This window comes from Lytechinus pictus, chromosome 6 (genome assembly GCF_037042905.1).
Source record: "Lytechinus pictus isolate F3 Inbred chromosome 6, Lp3.0, whole genome shotgun sequence".
NCBI lineage: Eukaryota > Metazoa > Echinodermata > Echinoidea > Temnopleuroida > Toxopneustidae > Lytechinus > Lytechinus pictus.
Window position 1 is genome coordinate 9197128 of NC_087250.1, and position 23361 is coordinate 9220488.

At 38.6% G+C, this 23361-nt stretch overlaps 1 protein-coding gene across 3 annotated transcripts; it reads left to right on the top strand.

The window, feature by feature from the left end:
- Positions 1 to 181: 181 nt before the first annotated feature.
- On the top strand, positions 182 to 22309 carry LOC129263407 (uncharacterized). 3 transcript variants are annotated; one of them, XM_064100852.1, is made up of 8 exons: positions 182 to 331; positions 2016 to 2168; positions 4572 to 4687; positions 6276 to 6335; positions 7762 to 7926; positions 13796 to 14160; positions 17079 to 17492; positions 20263 to 22309. In XM_064100852.1, exons 2-8 carry the CDS (start codon positions 2024 to 2026, stop codon positions 20681 to 20683), a joined length of 1686 nt encoding a protein of 561 aa, XP_063956922.1. In that variant the 5' UTR covers positions 182 to 331; positions 2016 to 2023; the 3' UTR covers positions 20684 to 22309. The 3 variants fall into 3 exon arrangements, with proteins under 3 accessions (XP_063956922.1, XP_063956923.1, XP_063956924.1); XM_064100853.1 differs by having other exon boundaries at positions 256 to 340; positions 20263 to 22306; XM_064100854.1 differs by lacking the exons at positions 182 to 331; positions 2016 to 2168; positions 4572 to 4687 and adding an exon at positions 4938 to 4995 and having other exon boundaries at positions 20263 to 22306.
- The last annotated feature ends 1052 nt before the right edge of the window (positions 22310 to 23361 follow it).

A 23361-nucleotide genomic window follows, 5' to 3' on the forward strand; every position in this document is an offset into this window, starting at 1 on the left:
CAGGGCTGCATGAACAGTATGCAAATCGATCGTTTGCCCAGAACAAGGACTAAACCACTGCTGTTTCGTTTCACCAATTTTCGACAAAGACCTATTGCTGTTTTTTGTCATGCATGACTGGCATTTCACAATACATACTCTGTGTTCTGTACGCAGCTATAGCGATGAGCGAGAACGGTACATATATGTACCGGTACTTGTATCTTCGCCGTCTGCAGCTTCATGAATGATTCGTGTGTGTAGTATTAATTACGAGCACACAGCGACGACGCAACTTTTGATGGGGACGAACGGCGGACTGTTCGCTGTAACTCTTTTAGTTGCTGTGCTGGTAAGCAACGTAGGCCTAGATTCCAATTATATAATTGCGTTTACATTTGGATATGATATGATATTGGAATGATGGTCGCCATTATTGTTTTTCCGTATGCACAGTGCCAGTGGAATGGAGACATAAATCAGTGAACTTTTAGTGTTAGAGTTGATAAACTCTGTGTCACTGACACTACTAACCCAGGGAGCTCCCGCCAGCGCAGCGGGCGGGAGCTTCCTGGGTAGTCCAGATGCTGGACCTTCGAGATTTTGTTTTCCTCCACACACTGCGCTCTAACCACTGCTCACTTTTCCTACACACTGCACTAACCCATTGATCGCGCGATCCCCAAATTTACCCTCCTACCTTCGGTAGGAGGGCAAATTAGGGGATCGCGCGATCAATGGGGAAAAGCGAACAGTGGTTAGAGCGCAGTGTGTGAAGGAAAACAAAATCTCGAAGGTCCAGCATCTGGACTATTCCTGGGTTATGACCAAAGACCTTATAATGACACTACATGTGTCCCACGTACTTATTTTTGCGTGAGGTGTAGATCTAAACGTAACCTTGATCACTGCACTCGCAGCCACAGTGAAATTAAGTGTCGGCACAATTAAAGGCTGTGGATATTATTATTGTACTATGGTGCTTGAAAGTCTGATTACTCTGGCAGCTTTTTTCAACTTTATTGAGATCCCAATACCCGCTCATCATTGCTAGTGTGCTGAGAAGAAATGGAGGTAAAACTCCTTGCAACCTTTTTTCATTTTTTGGGGGACAATTAACAATAATAACATGAATCATGATAGGGCTATTTTGCACACAAACGTGACAAAAGAGGTCTCTAACTTCACCCAATTCATCCCAGCATAATCACACTGTAAGAAGGAAAAGCTGGATACATACCAAAATATGGCTTTATTCCGTCAGAATCTCGAGTGTGTGTTATTCCAAAATGGCATCAGTTTGTTAGAAAAATAAATACCCAATAGCAATACTCTTGGAGAGTAGACTAGTCGTAATATCGGTTGATAACCGTTATGAAATCCTTGGCTTTCAACAATTCCTGCTACATGTAGCTCAGTGAGTGAGGCGACAGACTGGAGATGCCTTGTTCTGTAGCGAGAGGTTTGAATCCAAGTTCCAACCAGAAGTAAGAAGGAAAAAAAAAGAAGAAAAAGAGAACAAAAGAAGGTGGTTTTGGAGAAGTATTTTTTAAAAATTAGTGTAGGGGACATAAGGAAGTCTTCCTTGGAATTCCATTAAATGTTGGGTATTTTTCCAAGCGATATTAATACACTGTCCCGCACACTCGCGCGTATTGCGAGGTTAGTATTAGTATACTAACCTCGCACCACGAACCGCGTTTGGCAGTGGATTTCTAACTAGTGGCTCGCGCGTGCTGGGATCCCACTTCTTGGGTCCACAACACACGACTTCTATGGCTTGATTTTTCTGTGCGCGGCGGCATGTAATGAACCCTTGGGTGTGTCCCGCATACCCCTTTTTATGTTAGTTACAATGTATCTTCAAGTTATCAGAATTATCGGTTTTGAGCTAATATTTCATGATTTCACAAGGATAAGTTTACATCAATGTACCAGATCTAGATCTATGATGATATGGTGGTAATTAACCTTGATTTTAAAAGACTTTCTCATGAAAGAATTGTTTGCTGCAACTACTTTTACATTTAATGTAGGAGCAGACATGGAAAAATCATTGTGCAACATTAACGTCGGGAACGAGGTATACTTCTTGAGCACGAGCATCCCTCCAGCCTCAACGAATCAAGACTTTAGCATTGGTGTGACGCTCATTGAAGGAAGTTCACTAAAAGCATGGACAGGAACGTGTAAGTGGAACCATATAGACCTGACATCTTTTAGGCCTTAAAGGGGAATCCAACCCAATTAAAAAGTTGCTTTTATCGGAAGAAAAAACAGACAAGTACTGGGTGAAAGTTTTGACAAAATCGGACAAACTATGAGGAAGTTATGAATTTGTAAAAGTTGTAAAAATGGGTAAACACTGTACGCATGGAGACTTCGAATTAGCCACATGGTGATGTCACAGTGATGTAAAGCAAAGACTACTCTTCCATCTACTCCAATACATGAAATTGTTGAATTGTCATTTTTAGCAAAAAAAAATTTAATGAGGATATAAAGCATTATAAAACATAGACTATATTATTTGTATTACTGCCCCAGGGGAAAAGGTACTTGAGAGAAAACCACAAATCCTTTATAATTGAGTACATGCCCTATGGGAAAGTTCTCCATCCCACTTGTTATAGTTTATAACTTTATACCAAGTTGCCAGTTTGAACTTTACATATTTTTTGGGGATCTGAATTTTAAAACAGTCAAAACTGTCATCATTCTGTTTTGATTATTTTTCTCCTTTCCCACACAACATTTTATGTCCAAGGTTGGATTTCCCTTTAAAATGGGATTTTGTAAATTTGTGAAGGTTTGCAGAAATCTGAGCTGTGGAGCCCTAGTACTGTAGGTAGCATGCTGTGAGTACATGCAAAAATGTTTTCAAGAGGATCGTAGCCCTGAAAATGATATTTCATGAGCATCATTAGATGCTTGGCAGAATAAAGTTAAGAAAGTGATTACTTTCCCTCCTATTTTTATATTTAATTCAAGTAAAACCTTTTTTTGTTTAAAACAGATTCATAGATTTATTACACTCACAAAAACATTATTCTTGTGCTTAGATTTTTTTTAAGGATGACATAATAAAACATAAGATGGTGAGGTAATGGATTGTCCATCCAAGTCCTTACTGCCGCTTGCGCCAGCCTGACTTTTCAAATAATCGTGCTATTTCTGATCCAGCAAATTATCCCGTTCTGAACAATCTAGAGATTATTTTTTTATGGACGCGCAATCATTGCGATAATCCGTTGAATTAATCTCGAGATTAAAATTCTAAGTCAACTTAGGATTATTCGCAAAATAGCGCTTTGTACAAATTATCCTGGTAATTCGCAGGTGCAGATGCACTTGATATTCGACTTGGGATGCACGGCGTCGGACCATAGTGCATCAATGCCTCGCTCAAGCACAAATCGCCCTTCTTGCGCTGATGGAGATGGGGTTTCTTGAATCTCAAGAATAATTGAGAAGAGGGCTGATCGGGCTAAAATCTTTGGGATTTAGCAAACGCGGGCTGGTGCAGCATCGCCCCAGGGGGGCCACTTACATTGACGAGTGGATACCATGCGTGACCAAAAAAACATGTAAAAAGGATGTCTTTTTCAAGATAGGGCACGTTACGTACGTAACGTTATAAGGGTGTCAAAAACACAAAAATAATGAAAAAAGGGTATCTATTTCGCTAGGAAAGCTACGTGTTTAGGGTCAAATTTGCGGGGATGATAAAACAAAATTAAAATGTTTTATAAAGGATGACCTTTTTGCCCCCACAATACGTGTTTAGAGTCCAATTTGCGCAAGGTGTGGAAGCTGGGGCCGTACTAAACCAAATGGTGTGTAAACTGTGAAGGTAAAACCGACGACCGACGGACACGTGACATAACAATAAAATATCTCTATACTTGTTTAGGGGTTCATTTCAGGGAATACTTGCCAAGAGTATTGTTTTGTTTCCAATACTTGGTAAGGGTACATTCATCACACGCCAATACTTGTTAAGGGGTGCATTTTCAGAATATGGAAAATACGTGTTTTGGGTGCTTTTGGAGACCCCTTGGTCGCGCATGGTATCCAATCGTCAATGGAAGTGCCCCCCCCCCCCCCCCCCGGGAGCACCCTCTTGAATATGTGATGTCCTGACCAAGCTGCTCGTGTTACATTACTGATATATCCTTTATCTCGTGGGGGTGCTTATTTTGATATTTTTTGGTCACCTTCCGGTAGAAAGGCCATTATCAACCATTTCTCAATTTTCCCATGTGCTGTGTTCAGTCCTATTGCTGGAAATTCGATTGCGTATATTTGTTCCCGGAAAGAAATGGAAGTATTAGCGCTTAAGATTAGAAAACGTTGAGAGTGTCTCGAATAAAATCACAAAATATTGAATAAAAGATTCTTATGTTACAAAGTTTTAGAGTTGTGATTGAAAAACAATACACTAACTTCTACATGTAAATGCTCAAAGTAAGGTCAAAACTTCATTTGTGTTTTTCTCTCAAACAAAGAATGTTGCACCGTGACTCCTATAAAGTGATGTGCCCATTGAGATAAATTAATTACCCTTACATTTTTTTTTGTTCACTCTGTAGTTGGAGACATAGAAGAGAATGCAAAGCGCATTGACCTAGACGAAGAGGAGCTGATCGACCTGACCCGTAAAGGGCTGACCCGACAAAACATGGGTGCAATCAATTTTGAATACCAGGTGAGTGATGATGGTGATGATGATGGTGATGACGATGATGGTGATGATGGTGATGATGATGATGATGGTGATAATGATGATGATGATGATAGTGATGATGATGATGATGATGAATATTACGATGATGACCCGACAAAACATATGTGCTTTCAATTTTGAATACCAGGTGAGTGCTAAATTATCATGCACCTCAATAATAATAGTAATAGTATTAGTAATAATAAGAAGAGTAATAATAATGATGATAATGATAATAATTATGATGATGAACCCGACAAAACATGGGTGCAATCAATTTTGAATACCAGGTGAGTGCTAAATTATTGTACCTTGAAAATATTATTAATAATAATAATGATGATGATAATAGTAATACTAATAATAATGGAAGTAATAATAATGATGATTATTATGGTAATTATGACAATAATAATAATAATAATGATAATAATAATGATAGTAATGATGATGATAATGTTGATGATAATAGTAATAATGATGATGATGTTGGTGATAATGATTATGATGATTATGATTATTTTACTACTACTACTACTAATAATAATAATAACAAATAAGAATGATGATAGTAATAATAATAACAGCATAATACTTGTATAGAGCATATCACATTATGATATAACAACCCTGTGTGCTTCCAAAGAACTTTGATTTTATTACCTGGCTCTAGTTCTGCTGCCTTTACTGCATGGAAGCATTGCAAGGAATAAATTCCTGCCAGGTTCCCATTAATTTGTACTCGTTGATTTTGTATGGGTCATTCTACCCGGTAAAGTGAAATTTGTTGATGATACCAGAAAAAAAAACAAAAAAACCAGTGTCTCACATACTACAGGTATACATGGCAAATATCTGCCAATAATCACTTTAAAACAAAAAAAAAACCATAGAAATGGGTTTCCACTGAGGTTTAAAGCAACCATTGTGATGAATTGCAATTTCAGACCTGAGAGTCTATTGCTAATTATGAGGGTGTCCTGTAGCATTGTTAGGAAAAAAACACAAAAAATATGAATTGCAATGAATCCCTTAAAGAAAACAAACAAACTCAAACATGGATTTCTGTAGTATGAGACCTTGCATACATTGACACATCAAAATTTAGCCACATCTACATTTATCTCCCATTTTAAATGATGTGATAAACATGTATGTGGCCCCAACGTGATCGAAAGAACCATACAGTGTAAACACTTGTTGAAATTAACCCTTTGAGCTGTAGCAAATGTTTATGAACAAGGAGACAGGGGGGATTAGAAGAGATAGTTTTCTGACAGTTTATTGAGCAATTTTTCTCACACAAGATTTGAATACAGGGGTTTATGGGCATTCTCCTCAAATACAAAAAAAAATCCAAAAGCTTACAAAATAATGTCATCTTTCCCACAAGCACAATAAACCGTTTGACTTTATAACAAAGAATTTTTGTGTATACAAGGCTTTGTAATATTATAAATGTGCGTGAATAATGAGTATTTTCCAATAAATGTAAATTGCAATTAATTTGTATGTATTTTGTATTTATTTCAATTGCATTTCATTCTATTTTTTATTCCTTTAAAATCAGATTATATCATTGAAAAACAACGTTGAGCTCTCTTGGAAGAAGGTCGTTTCATCTGTGAAGGTAATATAATAATAATAATAAAATTTCATTTCTATAGCACATAATAAATTAAGTCTCTATGCGCTTCACATATACATGAATTAAATATCTCAACTTATAATATACAATATGGTCATTGAAAAGCTTAGCTTTATATTTCATATGCTTATTTGCATGATTAATTAATAAAAAATAATATAAGCAATGATTTTTTTGAAATTTTTACAGTGTTGTAGTTTACATCGGGCTCTATGCGCGTGCAAATTTGTGGCAATCGCGCAATCAACAGCCGAGATCTCAATTTTAAAGGAGAATGAAACCCTTGAAACCAGCTGAATCCATATCAAAGAGAAAAATCAAAGAAACATATTGTTGAAAGTTTGAGAAAAATTAAATAAATAATAAGAAAGTTATGAGCATTTGAATATTGAGATCACTAATGCCATGTAGATCCTCCCATTGGCAATGCGACCAAGATCTGTGATGTCACACACGTACAACTCCCTCATTGCTTTAGTACTTATTTCACTTATATTCTCACTTTTATAGAATCTATCACAAGATGAGGTGTTCTCTTTATGAGAGGACAAGTACAGAGGTTTCACAACATTATATCATTGATGAATCGTTTGTCATATGATTAGAAAGAGCAAAAAGAGATGTTTTGGGGTATATTTTCAGTGTCCAAAAGGGGAGAGTTGTTCATCTGTGATATCATAGATCTTGGTTGCGTTGCCAATGGGAGGATCTCCATAGCATTAGTGATCTCGACATTCAAATGCTCATAACTCTTCTATTGCTAATCCTATTTTACTCAAACTTTTGTTGATCTTATTCTTTGATTTTTCTGCTTTCACAAAATCTAACTTGCTCCAAGAGTTTCATTCTCCTTTAAATGATCTGTTTGGGTCATGTGGTCTAATGGTAAGAGCCTTGGACTCATGATTATGAGGTTGTGATTTGAATCACCGCTCTGCCATTGTCTCCACTTAAACCAAAAAGGCCTGAGAGTGATTACTTTCATCTATAAAACTACCACTATGACAGATTAACGTAGACGTGAAATGGTTCCTATGTAGTTGGTTATATACCAGCGTGTCGTTGATGCAGCGGAAGGCTGCTTTGCCAGTTAACGTTAGATGCTTTCCTCATACCGGTGTGTTGGCTCAGTTGGTAGAGAGTCCGTCTCACAACCAGGAGGTCGGGGGTTCAAACCCCGGCCACATCAGACCAACAGACGTTAAAAGATGGGAGTCGCTGCTACCCTGTTTAGCATTCAATAATTAAAGGGACAGAGCCTCGTCGATCTGGGGTTGCACAGTGGCTGCCGGGCCCACGATTACTTGGGCAAAGCAAATTTCGGAGTATTTCATATCATGTCTATTTCGAACAATAAAATATGGATTTTCATTTTCATTGATAATATGAAATCAATTTCATTGAACAGTTTCAAATTGGGAAGGTCATGCTGGAGGCAGTCAGCTCACCGCCTGAGGCCATCAAAGACATTCTTCTGCATTCCATCCAAACGATCACAGATTTGAAGGGCTCCATCTATCGGCTGGAATCTGAGAAGGATCGTATTTCCAATGAAAGGACACAAGCTTTGAAGGTATGTCTACTTCTGTGTCTGATATTAACAGGGCAATGGATGTGGTGGTGGTGCCTGGGGCAAAAGTCATTGGCCCGTATTCTGAAGTCGGGTTTAACTTAAACTCAGGTTTAAAGTTGTGGTTTAAGTATGGCGAGCCAAAAGTATCAAATTTTTTATGAAGTTGTATGTTTCTTATGTTTACTGTGCTCTTTCGTCATTCATCGATGGTGAATACAATCATTTATTTATACTTCCTACACAATTATGAATGATTTGAGAGCTGAAGTTTGATATTTCTACTGTTAGTAATTATGTAACAATTGGCTGTCCATACTTAAACCATAACTTTAAACCTGAGTTTAAGTTAAACCCGACTTCAGAATACGGGCCATGTAGTTTAGCATGGATTATAATTGTCCTGTATGTAAGCTGAGTGCAATGCTTAATTCCCCACATCCTGGCAGTGTAATTTCATCAGTTTTAGGTGCTGACAGGAAGAGAAATATAATAATATTCCGCATTTATATAGCGCTAAATACATCGGAACGACGTCTCTAAGCGCTTTACAGACATATTATTACCCCGGTCATCGGATCCTTGCATGCCCGCATACAATGTATGCACCTTCTCCACTCCCTGGGGAGCATTCCAACAAGAGTTCCAAGACTCAATTGCTAGGCATACTACATATAGGCTTTCACATCCTACCGGGTACCCATTTAACACCTGGGTGGAGAGTGGCAAAGTGTGGATTAACGCCTTGCCAAAGGACGCTAGGCCATGGTGGGATTCGAACACACGACCCTCTGATTACAAGGCGAGAGTCAGAACCGCTACACCACGGCGCTTCCACAAAGGAAGAGGCCTTTATCAATGCCAGATACTCCTCGTGAAGAGGCAAAGTGTGGAAACGTATAAATGGACAAAACACTCTATCCTGTGCAGGAGGCTGATTGTTCACTTCATAAAAGTGGAGATCTACGTTCATCACTAAAATGCATCATAGGCATCATACATGTAGCTTTTGATGTTACTGTGACGCATTCTTTGAGCGAGTTTGAACCACCGTGCGTATATTCTTTTTTGAACAAGCTTGATATTTAACAATTTCTGACAAAAATGATAATTTCCGCACTACACATTGTCTACATGTGTATAATACGACAGGGCCATCTCTTGGTTTTAGTGTTAAAGGTATTGTTTAACTTTGTGAGCAGCCGATTTAAAAAATTCTCAAACCAAGATGAAACATGTGTACAAGTGCATGTATTAGAAGTAATAAACCCTGAAAACAACCATTATTGAGAATGTAAAGCTAAAACTACAAGGCAAACCCCGATTTTGTAAATAGGCGTCTTATAGATGCCTAAATAGTACACATAAGTGTATGGGATGAAATTAAGATTCAATTTTTGAAGCACTAAATAATTATTTTCGAACGCAATTTTTTCTTGGCTTCATTTTTGTAACATATCACAGACACAGGTGACAAGTGTGACCTTCTAGCTCAGATTTTTTAAAAGTCAAGCTAATGTTAACCAATCACTTTAAGTACAATGGGACAGATGGTACATGTACATGTATGTATCAATCTGGTGACACAACATTTGCTTCTTCGACAATTGCTCCGGGCTTAATTTCATCTAAGATGTAGGGTTAATAGGGTGATAGGTTTGCAGTAGCATTTTATGTTGGGTTTAGGGTAGGGTGTAGTGTCAAATCCAGTATTGAAGTCGGGCATTCGTTTAGTGTGTGGAATTTAGAGCGGAGCAATTGTCGCCAGAGCAAATGTCATGGAAGCATAAATCTTCTTCAGCGTTTTCCACTGTTGGAAATTAGCTGGTAACATTCGGACAGATATTGGTTCAAAGATAATCTATACAGCGTATTCATATTGACAATTTTTGGTACTTGCACCGAAGTAGAGTCTAAAAATAAATGGTTTATTGCTGTTTGGTCCAATGCCATGCGGTCTAATGTCCAAACCCTCTAACATAATTTGGTCTATTACCAGTTTGCCCAATGTCACCCATCCACTGTTTTAGTCGAATAACCATTTACATGTAGGTCTATGAGCATTTTGTTTAACCCCATCATGTCTAATTGGTTATGTGGTCTATTAATATTTATTCCGTAAGCCATTTAGTCCAATACCATTTGATAAACTTGCCATCTAGTTTATTCATCATTCACCCCTAAACCAATTCGTCCAGTGGTCGTCTTTCTGTCCATTTATACTACATATGGACTGCAATATTTTGGTCTGATGATCAAATGGTCCAATTACTACTTGGTCTTTTAACATTTGGTCCAATCATCTGGGTCCCGTTTCATAAACATATGCTCATTCCCTAATTTACCACCAGCCAATCAGATTGAATGATTTCGTTAGCTTTTAACTGTTATTGCAAATTTGTTATTATTACAAATTTTATAAAACCAGGCCTAGGAGATAATGATATTAATAATAGTTTACGATATTTATATATAATGTTACCACAAAGAAGGTCTCGAAACGCTTTGATAGGAAAATAGAAAGATGAAAGGAATATCAGATGAAAATGAGACATTTGAGGGAGCTACATATGCCTAGGGAAATGGCTATTTAATTATTGTTTGGTCTATTATAAAATTTTGATAACTACAAGCTAAAGAAAGGGGGAGATTAATTCAGACAGGGAGGGGGGGGGGTATTTTATGGCATGTCCTGAATATACATTACTCCCAATTTTCACTCTGGGCAATTCCATAAAATATGTACGTTCTGCCATGAAAATTTTCTGTCTCTGATTTCTTGTTCTTTTGACGGTCAGTAATGCTCTCAAATGACCATTACCCCAATCGCAACTTTAAAAATCATGCGCAACTTGATTTTCAACCAATCAACAGCGTGCATTTGGTACTTGCGATTGATTTTTTTACTTGCGTTTAAACGCAACTCTTTCTGCAACGGGCCAGTTTATGAAGTGAAGTAGATTTGAGAAAAATGGGGGTCGGACATACATAAAAAGTTGATCATTTTATGAAATTGCCCCACTTTCATATGGACACAGCATCTTTGCACACACCAGTGATACTGGCTAGTACAGAAAGCATGAAAATGTCTAAATTACCATTTTTTCACTGAAATATTAGCATAATCTGCAATGCGAGACTTGTCTGTCTAGCTCGGGCTAGGGAAATAGATTTGTCAATGTGACCAATCGCACATGACATTTATACTTAATACATGCACATGTAGTCCAAATGACCAAATCAGTGATCTAAGACATTCTGGTAATTAGACCATGTGGGTAATGGACAGAATTCAATGTAGCCAAAATGGTTAATGGACCAAACAATCTAGACCAAGTTGTATCTAGACCCAGGGTGCTACATAACTTTTTATAAGCGCTTGCCTGGTCGGGCAAGTGAATTTTTAAATAGTTGGAATATACTTGCCCCAAAATCTATTTCATTCGCCCCCAAAAAAATCCTTGAAAAAAAAGTTTTACCTCTTCAAAAGAAAGTTTTGCGATTTTATATTTTTGACATGAACTGATCTGATCTTGTTACTGCATTTCCTTTTCTAAAGTGATTTTATCCTGCCTGCCATGACCAAAATTAGGGTCAATATCATATATCGACCCTAATTTTGGTCATTCTACTGTGAGAATTTTGCTTTCTACTGTGTGAATTTTGCTTGCCCAATTCGGGCAAGTAGTTGTGGTCTTTACTTGCCCCGGGCAATCGGGCAAGTGCTTATAAATGTAGCACCCTGCTAGATCTTATGTATAAAGTTCATGTGTAAATTTGGGGGGAAATGGTTGTTTAGGGGGTGTAAGTCGTGCATTGGTTATGGACTATAAAGTGGTTATTGGAAGATATAATCAGTGGAAAACAGAAAATCATAGTTTTGACCATCGGTCATTAGCTGAATCGCAGATAGACAAAACGCTAATAGACCAAACAATGTTAGACGATGTAGGCATTGGACCAGATGGCATTGAACTGATTGGAATATTTCTAGCACATAGGTGAGTACTATTCAGTTTTAATTCGCAACTTTTATACTTATACATGTACTCAGTAGTGTTTGTGATTTGATTCAGTTGTAATTATTTAGAGTTTTATATGTCCCTGTCCTTAGCCAACCAGCCCTGGAAAATCGATTTGACATTTTAGACCAATTGAACATGATATGTGGACTTTAAGGTAAAAAAGTAATTGCAGCAAACAATTATTTTATGAGAAAGCCTTTTAAATCCAGGTTTTATTACTACCAAATTATTATCTATCTAGATCTGGTACATTGAATTCAACTTATCTTTGTGAAATCATACAAATCTTAGCTGAAAATTTCTGATGATAACTAACACAAAAAGGCTTACGTGGGAGAGTGTATCAATATTACTTGGAAAATACCTGACATTTGATGGAATTCTGTGCTTGATTTGCTCATTTCTCAGCAATTACACATTTTTTTTTCCAGACCCATTTGGCACATATTTTGTATTTATATACAAACACTTGGGTGGTCATTTATTGGATTCTGTTCAAACTCATTTTGAGATTGTTACAACAACTGGTATTTATCTTAAATGATTATGGGACCAAAGGATCAATGGATCCATTGGAAGACACAAGAGTAATTGGACAAGGTGATACTTGGACTACCTTTTAGGTCTTGCGTCTGCCCATTTTCTTTCTGTCTTGTTTGAATACTGAATTTCTGTAATTTTTATGGCGATTATATGACAGTAATATTGAGCAAAATATGACCATTTGTAATGGGACAGTTGTTGCTTTGATCGTTCTGCTCCCTTCTTGAATTAAATTTTCATCCCATAATGCATTGCAATCAAGCACGTATTCCTACACTTATTCTCCTTTCCTCGTTTTCCTCCTGCTTTTCCGTTTCCATTCCTCTTCTCCTTCTCGTACCCCTTTCCTTCCCGCCTTCTTGAATCCCCCTACCCCTTTCTTCTCCTTCCCCTTTCTCCTACCTTTATCCTTTATCATTCCACTTTACCCTATATCTTTGCCCTTCTTCCTTCTCCCTTTTCCCTTTTCCTTCCCCCTTCCTAATTCCTCCTTCCCTTTCACCTGTTCCCTTCTTCATTCCCCTTCCCCATTCTCTTGACCCCTTCCCTTTTGCCCCTTCCTTCCCCCTTTAACCCTCATTATTCCCCCTCCCCCTTTCACCATTCTCCTCCATGCTCCTTTCCCATTCCCCTTTGTCCCTGCCCCTTTTCCTATTCCTTTTCTTTCCCCCTTCCCATTTCTCCCTCCCTATTGCTCCTTCTGCATTTCCTTTTCCACTACTCTTTGCTCTTTTCCCTTCCAAATTTCCCATTTCCCCTTCTTTATTCACATTTCCCACTTTCTAGTCCATGTTGCCCCTCTAATTTTGCTCTTCTGCATTTAACCTGTCTCCCTTTGCCCTGCTCCCTTTCATCTTCATCCTTTGCCCTCTCCTTCTTTCAATTCTCTTTTCCCCTTCTCTCTTTCACCTTCTTTGTTTCATTTCCCCTTTCATCTCCCTCTTGACTTTGCTTGCCCCTTGCCCCTTTCTTCTTCCCCTACTCCTCCCCAATTCCACTGAGGTCCCAATTGCCTTTTCTGCGTTACCCTTTCTCAGTCCCCCTTTCCCTCCTCCCTTTGCCCTTCCCCCTTTGCCCTTCCCCTTTGCCTTGCCATTTTCCTTTCCCCCATTCCTTTCACTTTTCCCATTCCCCCTGTCCCTTTGCACTGTCCCCTTTTCCTTCCCCCATACCCCTCTGTCCTGGATCCCATAATTCCCTTGTCACTTGTTATCCCATACCATGTCATTTCAACCTTATTGTATACATGTATTATTATTTTACACTAGAAACTTCATTTATTAATTTAACTTTTTCATATGCAGCCTCCAGAAATAAAACCTGAGCCAGCTTCAAGTCCAAGCCCAGTTCAAGTCTTAACCTCAGTTCCTGTCCTAAGCACAGTTCCAGACATGAGCACATTACCAGGCCTGAGCACAGTTCCAGGCCCAAGCACAGTTCCAGGCGCAAGCACAGTTCCAGGGCTAACCATATTTCAAAGTCTAAGCACAGCTCCAGGCCTAAGTATTGTTCCAGGCCCAAGCACAGTTCCGGGCCCAAGCACAGTTCCAGGCCCAAGTTCAGTTCCTGGCCTAAGCACATTTCCAAGCCTAAGCACAGCTCGAAGTCTCGGCACAGCTCCCAGCCCAAGTACAGCTCCTAAGAAACTAATTCAAAAGACTTCTAATCGGTAGGTGGGCAATTTTTTTTTCTAATATGTAGTGGTATAATGAGCTCAAGATATCAATTTTTTGTCGAAAAGTCCTTCGCAAAGGAGCACAAATTTTGACCCTTTCAAAATTAACATGTTCTTTTGTGATAGATTTTGACATAATACAGAAAATATCACATGTTGCCCTTTTATTCTTTTCTTTTTGTCTCATCAACATACTTGTAGCAGAGGCATCACCATCTTAACCAAAGGTTAGGTTTTGGAAATGACAGCATAACTTAGAAAGTACATGGACCTAGTTCATGAAACTTGGACATGGGTTAATCAAATATTACTGAACATCCTGCCTGAGTTTCAGGTCACATGACCAAGGTCAAATATCATTAAGGTCAATGAACTTATACCATGTTGAGGGAGTCAATATCAAAATCTTAACCTAAGGTTAAGTTTTTGAAATGACAGCATAACTTGGAAAGTATATGGACCTAGTTCATGAGACTTGGCCATAAGGGCAGTCAAATGTTATTGAACATCCTGCCTGAGTTTCAGGTCACATGACCAAGGTCATAGCTCATTTAAGGTCGATGAACTTTTGCCAAGTTGGGGGTATTTAGTTGAATTACCATCATAACTTCGAAAGTTTATGGATCTGATTCATAAAACTTGGACATAAGAGTAATCAAGTATCGCTGAACATCCTTTGTGAGTTTCAGGTGTCCTGACCAAGGTCAAAGGTCATTTAAGGTTAATGAACTTTGGCCAATTTGGGGGTATTTGTTGAATTACCATCATAACTCTGAAATTGTATTGGTCTAATTCATAAAACTTGGACATAAGAGTTATCAAGTATCACTGAACATCCTGTGCATGTTTCTCTTGACCAAGGTCATTAAGGTCAATGAACTTTGGCCATGTTAGAGGTAATTAACAAATTGCAGTCATAAGTTTCAAAGTTTAAGGATATAGTTTATGAATTGTGGACTTAGGGGTAATCAAGTATCACTGACAAGTGATGATCAAGTTCAAATGCCATTTAGGGTCAATGAAGTTCATAATATTGTATCATATGAATGGTAATTTTTTTCTAATTTATTTTTTTATGTATTTTATTGTTTTGTAAATTTCTTATGTATTTCCTTGTTTTTCTACTTTTTGAAAACTGATTTATCAATGGAAATTGTCGGGGACTTTATTTTGACCATGAACAAGATGAAATAGATTGATTTTAATCAGTAAAAGGAAAAATAATGATGTAATGAACCCCTGGCTGAAGTCATAGAAGCCATGCTTTTATTGATGTATTTTCAATCATTTACAAGAACATGCATCCTTTGTTTTATTTCTTATTTTGTTTATCCTCTAGTATGGGGTGGAAAATTGAATCGGACATCTATCTTATCTGTGAGGTCATCCTGGTCAGACCCTACCTGTATAGGGCTAGAACAAAGGATCATGTGAACCCGAGGCTGAAGTCATGGAAGCAATGCATTTATTGATGTATTTTCTGTTCTTTAACAAGGACATGCATCACTTGTTTTATTTCTTTTCTTGTTCACCCTCTTGTATGGCTTTTGAAATTGAATCAGACATGCATCTCATCCATGAGGTCTCCTGGCCAGATCCTACAGGCCTAGACCAAATGATCATGCAAACCCCCGGCTGAAATCCCAGAAACAGTGCATTTGTTGGTGTATTTTCCATTCTGAAATTCATTAAGAAGAACATGCATCATTTATTTTATTTCTTATTTTTGCTCACCCTCTAGTATGGCATGGAAAATTGAATCAAACTTGCATCTCATCCGCGAGGTCGTCCTAACCCAGCCCTTCCAGCATAGGGCTAAAAGGAAGGATCGCGGCAACGCCTGGGAAGAATTTGTAAAAGCCATGACCTTATTGATGTATTTTTTGTTCTGAAATTCATTGATAAGAATATGCATCATTTGTGTTATTACATATTTTTGCTCACCCTCTAGTTTGGCATGGAAAATTGTATCAGACTTGCATCTCCGCGAGGTCGTCCTAACCCAGCCTTTCCAGCACAAGGCTAAAATGAAGGATCGCGGCAATGCCTGGGAAGAATTCGGAAAAGCCATGACCTTATTGATGTATTTTTCGTTCTGAAATTCATTAATAAGAATATGCATCATTTGTTTTATTACTTATTTTTGCTCACCCTCTAGTTTGGCGTGGAAAATTGAATCAGACTTGCATCTCGTCCGCAAGGTTGTCCTAACCCGCCTTCCAGCACAATGCTAAAACGAAGGATCATGGCAACGCCTTGGAGGAAGTCACGAATGCCATGCCTTATTTTTCGTTCTGAAATTCATAAGCAAGAACATGCATCATCTGTTTTATTTCTTATATTTGTTCCATCTCCAGTATGGCGTGGAAATTGAAGCAGACTTGCATCTCGTCCGTAAGGTCGTCCTGGCCAGACCCTACCAGTATCATGCGAACCCCTGGAAGAAGTAGCTGAAGCCATGCTTTCATTGATGTATTTTCAGTACGGAACTTCATTAACAAGAACATGCCTCATTTGTTTTATTTCTTATTTTTGCTCAGCCTCTAGTATGGCGTGGAAAATAGAAGCAGAGTTTCATCTCGTCCCCAAGGTAGTTCTAACTTGTTATCATGGCGACGCCTGGCAGGAAATTGCAAAAGCCATGCCTTTAATGATGTATTTTCTGTTCTGAAATTCATTAACATGAACATGCATCATTTGTTTTATATCTTTTTTTGCTCAGCCTCTAGTATGGCGTGGAAAATAGAAGCAGGGTTTCATCTCGTCCCCGAGGTCGTTCTGACTTGTTATCATGGCGACGCCTGGCAGGAAATCGCGAAAGCCATGCCTTTAATGATGTATTTTCTGTTCTGAAATTCATTAACAAGAACATGCATCATTTGTTTTATATCTTTTTTTTGCTCACCCTCTAGTATGGCGTGGAACATTGCAGCAGACTTGCATCTCGTCCGGGAGGTCGTCCTAACCCAGCCCTTCCAGCATAGGGCTAAAACGAAGGATCGCGGCAACGCGTGGGAGGAAGTCGCGAGGGCCATGCGGATCAGAGGCCACAAGGTCGACAAGAGGGCCGTCAGAGACAGGATTAAATGGATGATGGAGAGACAGAAGGAGAAATCTATGAAGGAGAAGATGGAGGGGTGGATTGAGGTGGAGGAGACGGAGGAGGAGCGGACGATCCGTCAGAGTGTGGAGACGTTCATCCAGCTAGAGGAGGAGAGAGAGCGTCTATCGAAGGACATGGAAAAGGAGGAAGAGGTGCCGACTCAGACGATGGATACTTCAGAGTTGTGGGAGATGGTGTCCAGCAACCTGCACGAAGAAAAGAGGTAGGGATTATTGTTTGTGAAGAAATTTAAACATAAAGGTAAAAGAAAGTAGTTGCAGCAAACAATTATTTCATGAGAAAGTCTTTAACCCTAACTAGGCCGGGCTTTTTTGGCTGTTCTGTGGCCGGGGGGGGGGGGGGGGGGGGGGGCTTGATTCAACCCCCCCCCCCCTGAGATCTCGGCTGCCGATCACGCGAGCGCCACCAAAATTTGCACGCTGGTAGTGTGCGATGTAATCTACTAGGCTGTATGGTAAAATTTGCCAAAATAATGAGATTTTATTTTATATGAATTAATTATGCTAATTTATGCATAAATCATACTTTTTGCTCTAATTCACTTAATGAAGCTCCAAAAATGCTAATTTTTGGTTAAAATATTCTTTGTATCATTCTTAACAATGGCAATTGAAAAAAACTTCGGTTTGGAAATCAATATCTTATGTATTTTATTGTTTTATGAATTTCTTATGTATTTCTTTGTTTTTCAACCTTTTGTTTTTCTTTGTTTTTTTCACCAGATTTATTGCACAAACTTTTTGAAGCATAATTATGCTAAAATCAATTGCTTTCAGCTGTTTAAAGTAAAAATAATCATATCTTTATGAATAAGATGAGAAAACTCAATTTGCATTGACTTTGTACACAAAATCACGTTTTGGAACAATTTTTGGTCTGACATGCACTTACAAAATGTTTTACGTAATTTCGGAACCGCGTACCTGGGCGTCGTAAATTTGGTCTCAAAAGATGCGCAAGACTTAAAAGTATAAACTCTGCGATTGGCGCGGTCAAAAAATTTCGCGCGGCGGAATGATCGCAGAAAATGTTGAGTGGGGGGTTGATTCAACCCCCCCCCCCCCGGCCATTTTAGGGTTAAACCCCCATTCCACAGAAAGCAAGACCTCTGAGAGACTGCTGTAAGATCATGAAACTTGCTTGATCTTTCAATGGTTTTTCAATGAACTTTCAAAGATCTCTGATTCCTGATGGATCTTTCAGTGGTCTTCGTGGTTTCCATGATATCTTTGAAACGGCTGAAAACAGTCTTTCAGCAGTGTTACAGGAAAATAGTATTTTGATGGTCTTTCAATAGTCTTTCAGTGGTCTTTTGATGAACTTTCAAAGTTCCTATCAGTCTTTGCATGATCTCTCGACAGTCTCAAGATTTTTGCAGAGATCACCGTACGACTTATGAGAGATCATTCAAAGGTCAGTGAAAGGTCATTGAAAGACCAGGCAAAGTTCATGGAAAGAATTCTGAAAGATCACTTGTTGCATAAAAGATCTCTGAAAGACCATTGGAAGATCTCTTAAGGACTAGTCTCAGACCAGTAAGACGAAATATTGATAAGTCTTTCAAAGTTCTTTGAGCGGTCTTCCTGAGCCATTCCACAGAGATTACAAATTTCAGTTATCTTGGAGATTGCTATAAGACCTTGCAAATTTTTGGTTTGTCAAAGGTCCTGCAAAGGTCTCCCCTCTTTGGAATGGGTTAAAATCAAGGTTAATTGCCATTATATTGCTATAGATCTATATCTGGTACATTGAAATCAACTTATCTCTTTGATATCACGAAATTTAGCTCAAAACACAAAAAGGCATACAGTATGTAAAGACAGTGTAGGAATATTGCTTGCAAAAATACCCAATATTTATGGGATTCTGTGTTTAATTTGCTCATTTCTCAGCAGTTGCACAGATTTCCTCATATCAATTTGGCACATATTTTTTATTCATACATACAAACACTTGGCTGGTCATTTTATTGGATTCTGTTAGAACTCATTTTGAGATCGTTACCACAACTGGCATTGATCTTTAACTCTTTTAATAGCCCCTGAGGCTTTTTTTTGCATATGGGGGGAGGGGGTCATTGGCTCGCATCTCGGAACTTGGCTGTTGATTTCACAACCACAGTAGAAATTTACACTCTTGTCACCCATGGCATAATCTAAGAGAATCATTAGTTCCTTGTACCAAATCATTACAATTTATTTTTGATCAACTAATCATGCTGATTAATGCATAAAATGTAAAAGCATACCTGGGAACCAAGTACCTGGGCATTGTAAATTTGTACATCAAAGAAAAAACAGGTCATGAAAGGCTGTGACACAATCTTTTCGTAATACATATTTATATTTATCAGGAAAAATTACTCTGGGAAAGAAAAATAGATTTTTGTATGGGCTCAATTTTTCACGAAGGGGCGATAGTTAAAGTTTTGGGGAAATTTTAATTTTTGTTTGAAGGGCTTCAGTTGGGGACAGCAACAGGTAATAACTGTATTGATTAAAATGCAGACAGCATTTATCTGCCATATAGAGAATATAGATCTACTACATTTTCGTGAATATTGATTGAAGCAGATCTTTGTGGGCAACTATGGAAACAGGATTGCACCTTATCATACCATTTCTGGAATTTTTTTGCAATCAAAACCATCTGTCATCCTAATATACTGAATTAACACATCCTTTGTCTGCAAAATGTATTTACTTCTCTTCAATTGACATTACCATGCCGTGTTTTCCTTCAGCAAGAAATTTACCCACACTGTGCTGCACTCCACCCAGGTGAGGTGAATGGGTACCAGCAGGAAGTAATTCCTCAAAAAGCTGTGTGCACCAGAATCGGTAGCCTATCTTAGCCTGGGTAATATTGCATCGCCTTGAGCACCTATCAAGGTGCGCTATACAAATACCATATTATTGTCATCATCATTAACTACATGTACTAAAAAAATAATTATTTTTTTTCCTTTGCAGACCCCATGATGAAACGACGGAAGTCAGCACGACATCGACGCAAAGGACAACCAACAAACGTGGGAAGTACAATGTCATGCCAAAGAGATTAAAAAAGAAACCGTGGAGGAAAGAAGAACAGTGGCAAAGGGAGGAAGAAATAACCAGGAGACAAGAAGAACGCAGGAAGGACCGGAGGTTCGAGATCCTGCAGGAGCAGCAGATGCACCAGCAGCAGCAGTTTCAGAAGCAGCAGCAACGGTTGCAGCAACAGTTTCAGATGCAACAACAGCAGTATCAAGAGCAGCAGCAACTGATGCAGCAGCAGCTACTCCAGCAGCAACAGATCATGCAGCAACAAGTCAACCAAAATCAGGCAATGATGATGGCGGTACTTAACCCTTCGAGCCAGAGAGGCCGAAGAAAGCCGACTGCGCAGTGAAGCTGCAGATACCATAAAGGACGGTATTCCGGCCTGGAGCCATGTGGCTAGAAGGACACCGTTGAGGGTGTGTACTTAAAAGAAACCAGAGCCATTGTGAAAATCAATCTTATTGGAAAGAGTAATATGAGAGGAGCACTTTACTACAAGTTTCATCAAAATCGGTCATACGAGAGTTATTGAAGGTTGAAATGTCTTGTTATTTCTATGGGGATCCTCAGATTGGCAAACATCCCTCAAAATGACTGACTTTGTGGACAACTCTCCATTTATCTTGTGCACAAATTGTTATATTTCCCTCATTATCTTTCAAATCATATATTGGCCCCTTCTGAGCACAGCATGGGGGTATATATAGTAGTGCCAGAAAGTTAGTGAACCCCACAACAAAATGCATTCCTTCGTGCCGAGTGTTGAATGTAGACAACAACACTACAATCTTGGCCGAGCCCAGAGAAACAAATTGTATTGAATACGATATTTTATCACCTGACTTCACACTTAAATATAACATGGCAGAACTTGGGATACTTTTAAATAATGTCTGTTCATTCTCTGGTGGGGTTCACTAACTTTTAGCTCCATTGTAATTCACACCCCACATGTCAAGGCCGGGAGGAGAAAATCAGAAATTATGTAAAATAAAGGGGAAAATCTAATCTACAAAAAAAATATGGAGGGTTGTGTACTAACTCTGCAATTTTCAAGCATGTTTGCCAATTTGAGGATCCAACAAGACTGTTCAAGCTTCCATAACTCTCCTATTTTATCACATATTTTGATGAAAACTGTTTTAAACTGCTCCTCTCGTTTTTCTTTTTTCCAACTAGGAGGAATATCTCCTAGGGTTTTTGTTTACTGACTCAGGGAAAAGATAGAGTAAGATTATAGTTATGATCACACAGAGTCCTGTGAATTTTACATTTTTGGGCTCCGTTGCATAACAGAATGACGTTGCCATCCAATGGTAACTTGTATGGAATCCTTGATTTTGACTGGCTGTTGATAAGCATCACCATGGTAGTTTCCATTGGATGGCAAAGTTACTATTAAAATTTTATGCAACAGGGCCCAGGTTACACATGAGGACTAATGTATTATCTCTTAACCCGAGACATATTGAAATAGTGTGCGCCTGTCTGTAGAGTAGCTGTCTATTTTACCTAGTACGTACAGTATTTACAGTATATGTAATTTATTAATTATCTACACAGGTGACGTTTGATTAAAATTATAAGGGCATGTCTGTGCAGTAGCCATTCATTTTACACATGGTTTGTTTATGTGGATTAACTCTTAATATGCAAGACAAATCGAGAGTTCTGTCAAGAATTGATTCTTCAGGCCGCCTCACACCTCATGACTAGTCTATGACCAAATCTATTCAATTCAATTCAATTTAATAATTCAATCATCATTAGGTACATGTACAAACAATTACATACCAATATAGATAATTATACAAATACTAAATATAAAAATAAAATGATGGTTTGGTGACCCCGGAGAAAGCAGAGCTTATAAAAAAGGGCCACCGAGTTAAAATGTACACTGAAAATATACAATAAATAATGATAATTACACTAAGTACACCGATGCAACAGCCAGAAAAAAAGGGGGGGGGGGCAGGGGGGACTTTCAATGAGATAACAACAAATAATTGACTGAAGGTTTTTTAAACACAGGTTAATAATTTTCTAATAATTTCTTCATCTTCTACACGGAGTGTAATAAATAATAGTAATACCACCCGCAGAGTTGTGTATAGTAGAGCTGAACTGTTGGATCTACGCTGCATGCATCGAATTGACCCATGTACTTGGAAAGCAATCACAACACTTGGGATCTCGAGTAGACGCCCTAGGCACAGGGGCTTCAAAGGAGGCAGACGCATACGAAGGCATGCTGAAACCTTCAACAAGGCTTCCAATTCCTCCCAAGATCATTCTGTTCCATCTCTGGGCTCTGGACATTGTCATATGGTGCTTTGGAATGCGAGATCTCTTAAGAAGAAAATGCACATGGTGACTGACTTAGTAATGTCACAACATGTGGATATCCTGGCACTTACTGAAACATGGCTGACAGGTGATGAACGTGACGGCCGGGTCTTATCTGATTTCTCCAACGACCTCCCATCTCACCAGTTCATTAGCTCACCAAGAATAAAGAGATCGGGTGGTGGTGTCGGTGTATGCCTTCATCGAAATTTCACCATTCTTGGAAAGGACTTTGGCACTCTTGAATCGTTTGAATATCTCAATGTTCTCATTTCAGCTGAACATCAAAAGCCTCTTCGCCTGGTGGTGATCTACAGACCACAGAGAACTATAGATCGACGATCAACGTCTTCCATCTTTCTTGATGAATTTGCTACCTTTCTTGAAGGACTGGCTTCTGAACCCAACCATCTTGTGATCTGCGGCGACTTTAATTTTCATGTCAACGATGATAGAGATCGAGAGGCAGTTTTGTTTCTGGACCTGATTTCATCTGCTAACTTGATCCAGCACATTGACTTTCCTACCCATCGGAAGGGTCATACTTTGGACTTGATTCTTACAAGAGCATCTGATGATGTAATTTCTAATGTGTCATCATCAAACTTTCTTCCTTCTGACCACTCATCTGTCAGCTGCCAACTTAATGTCAAGAAGCCGGATTCAATCAAAATTGAG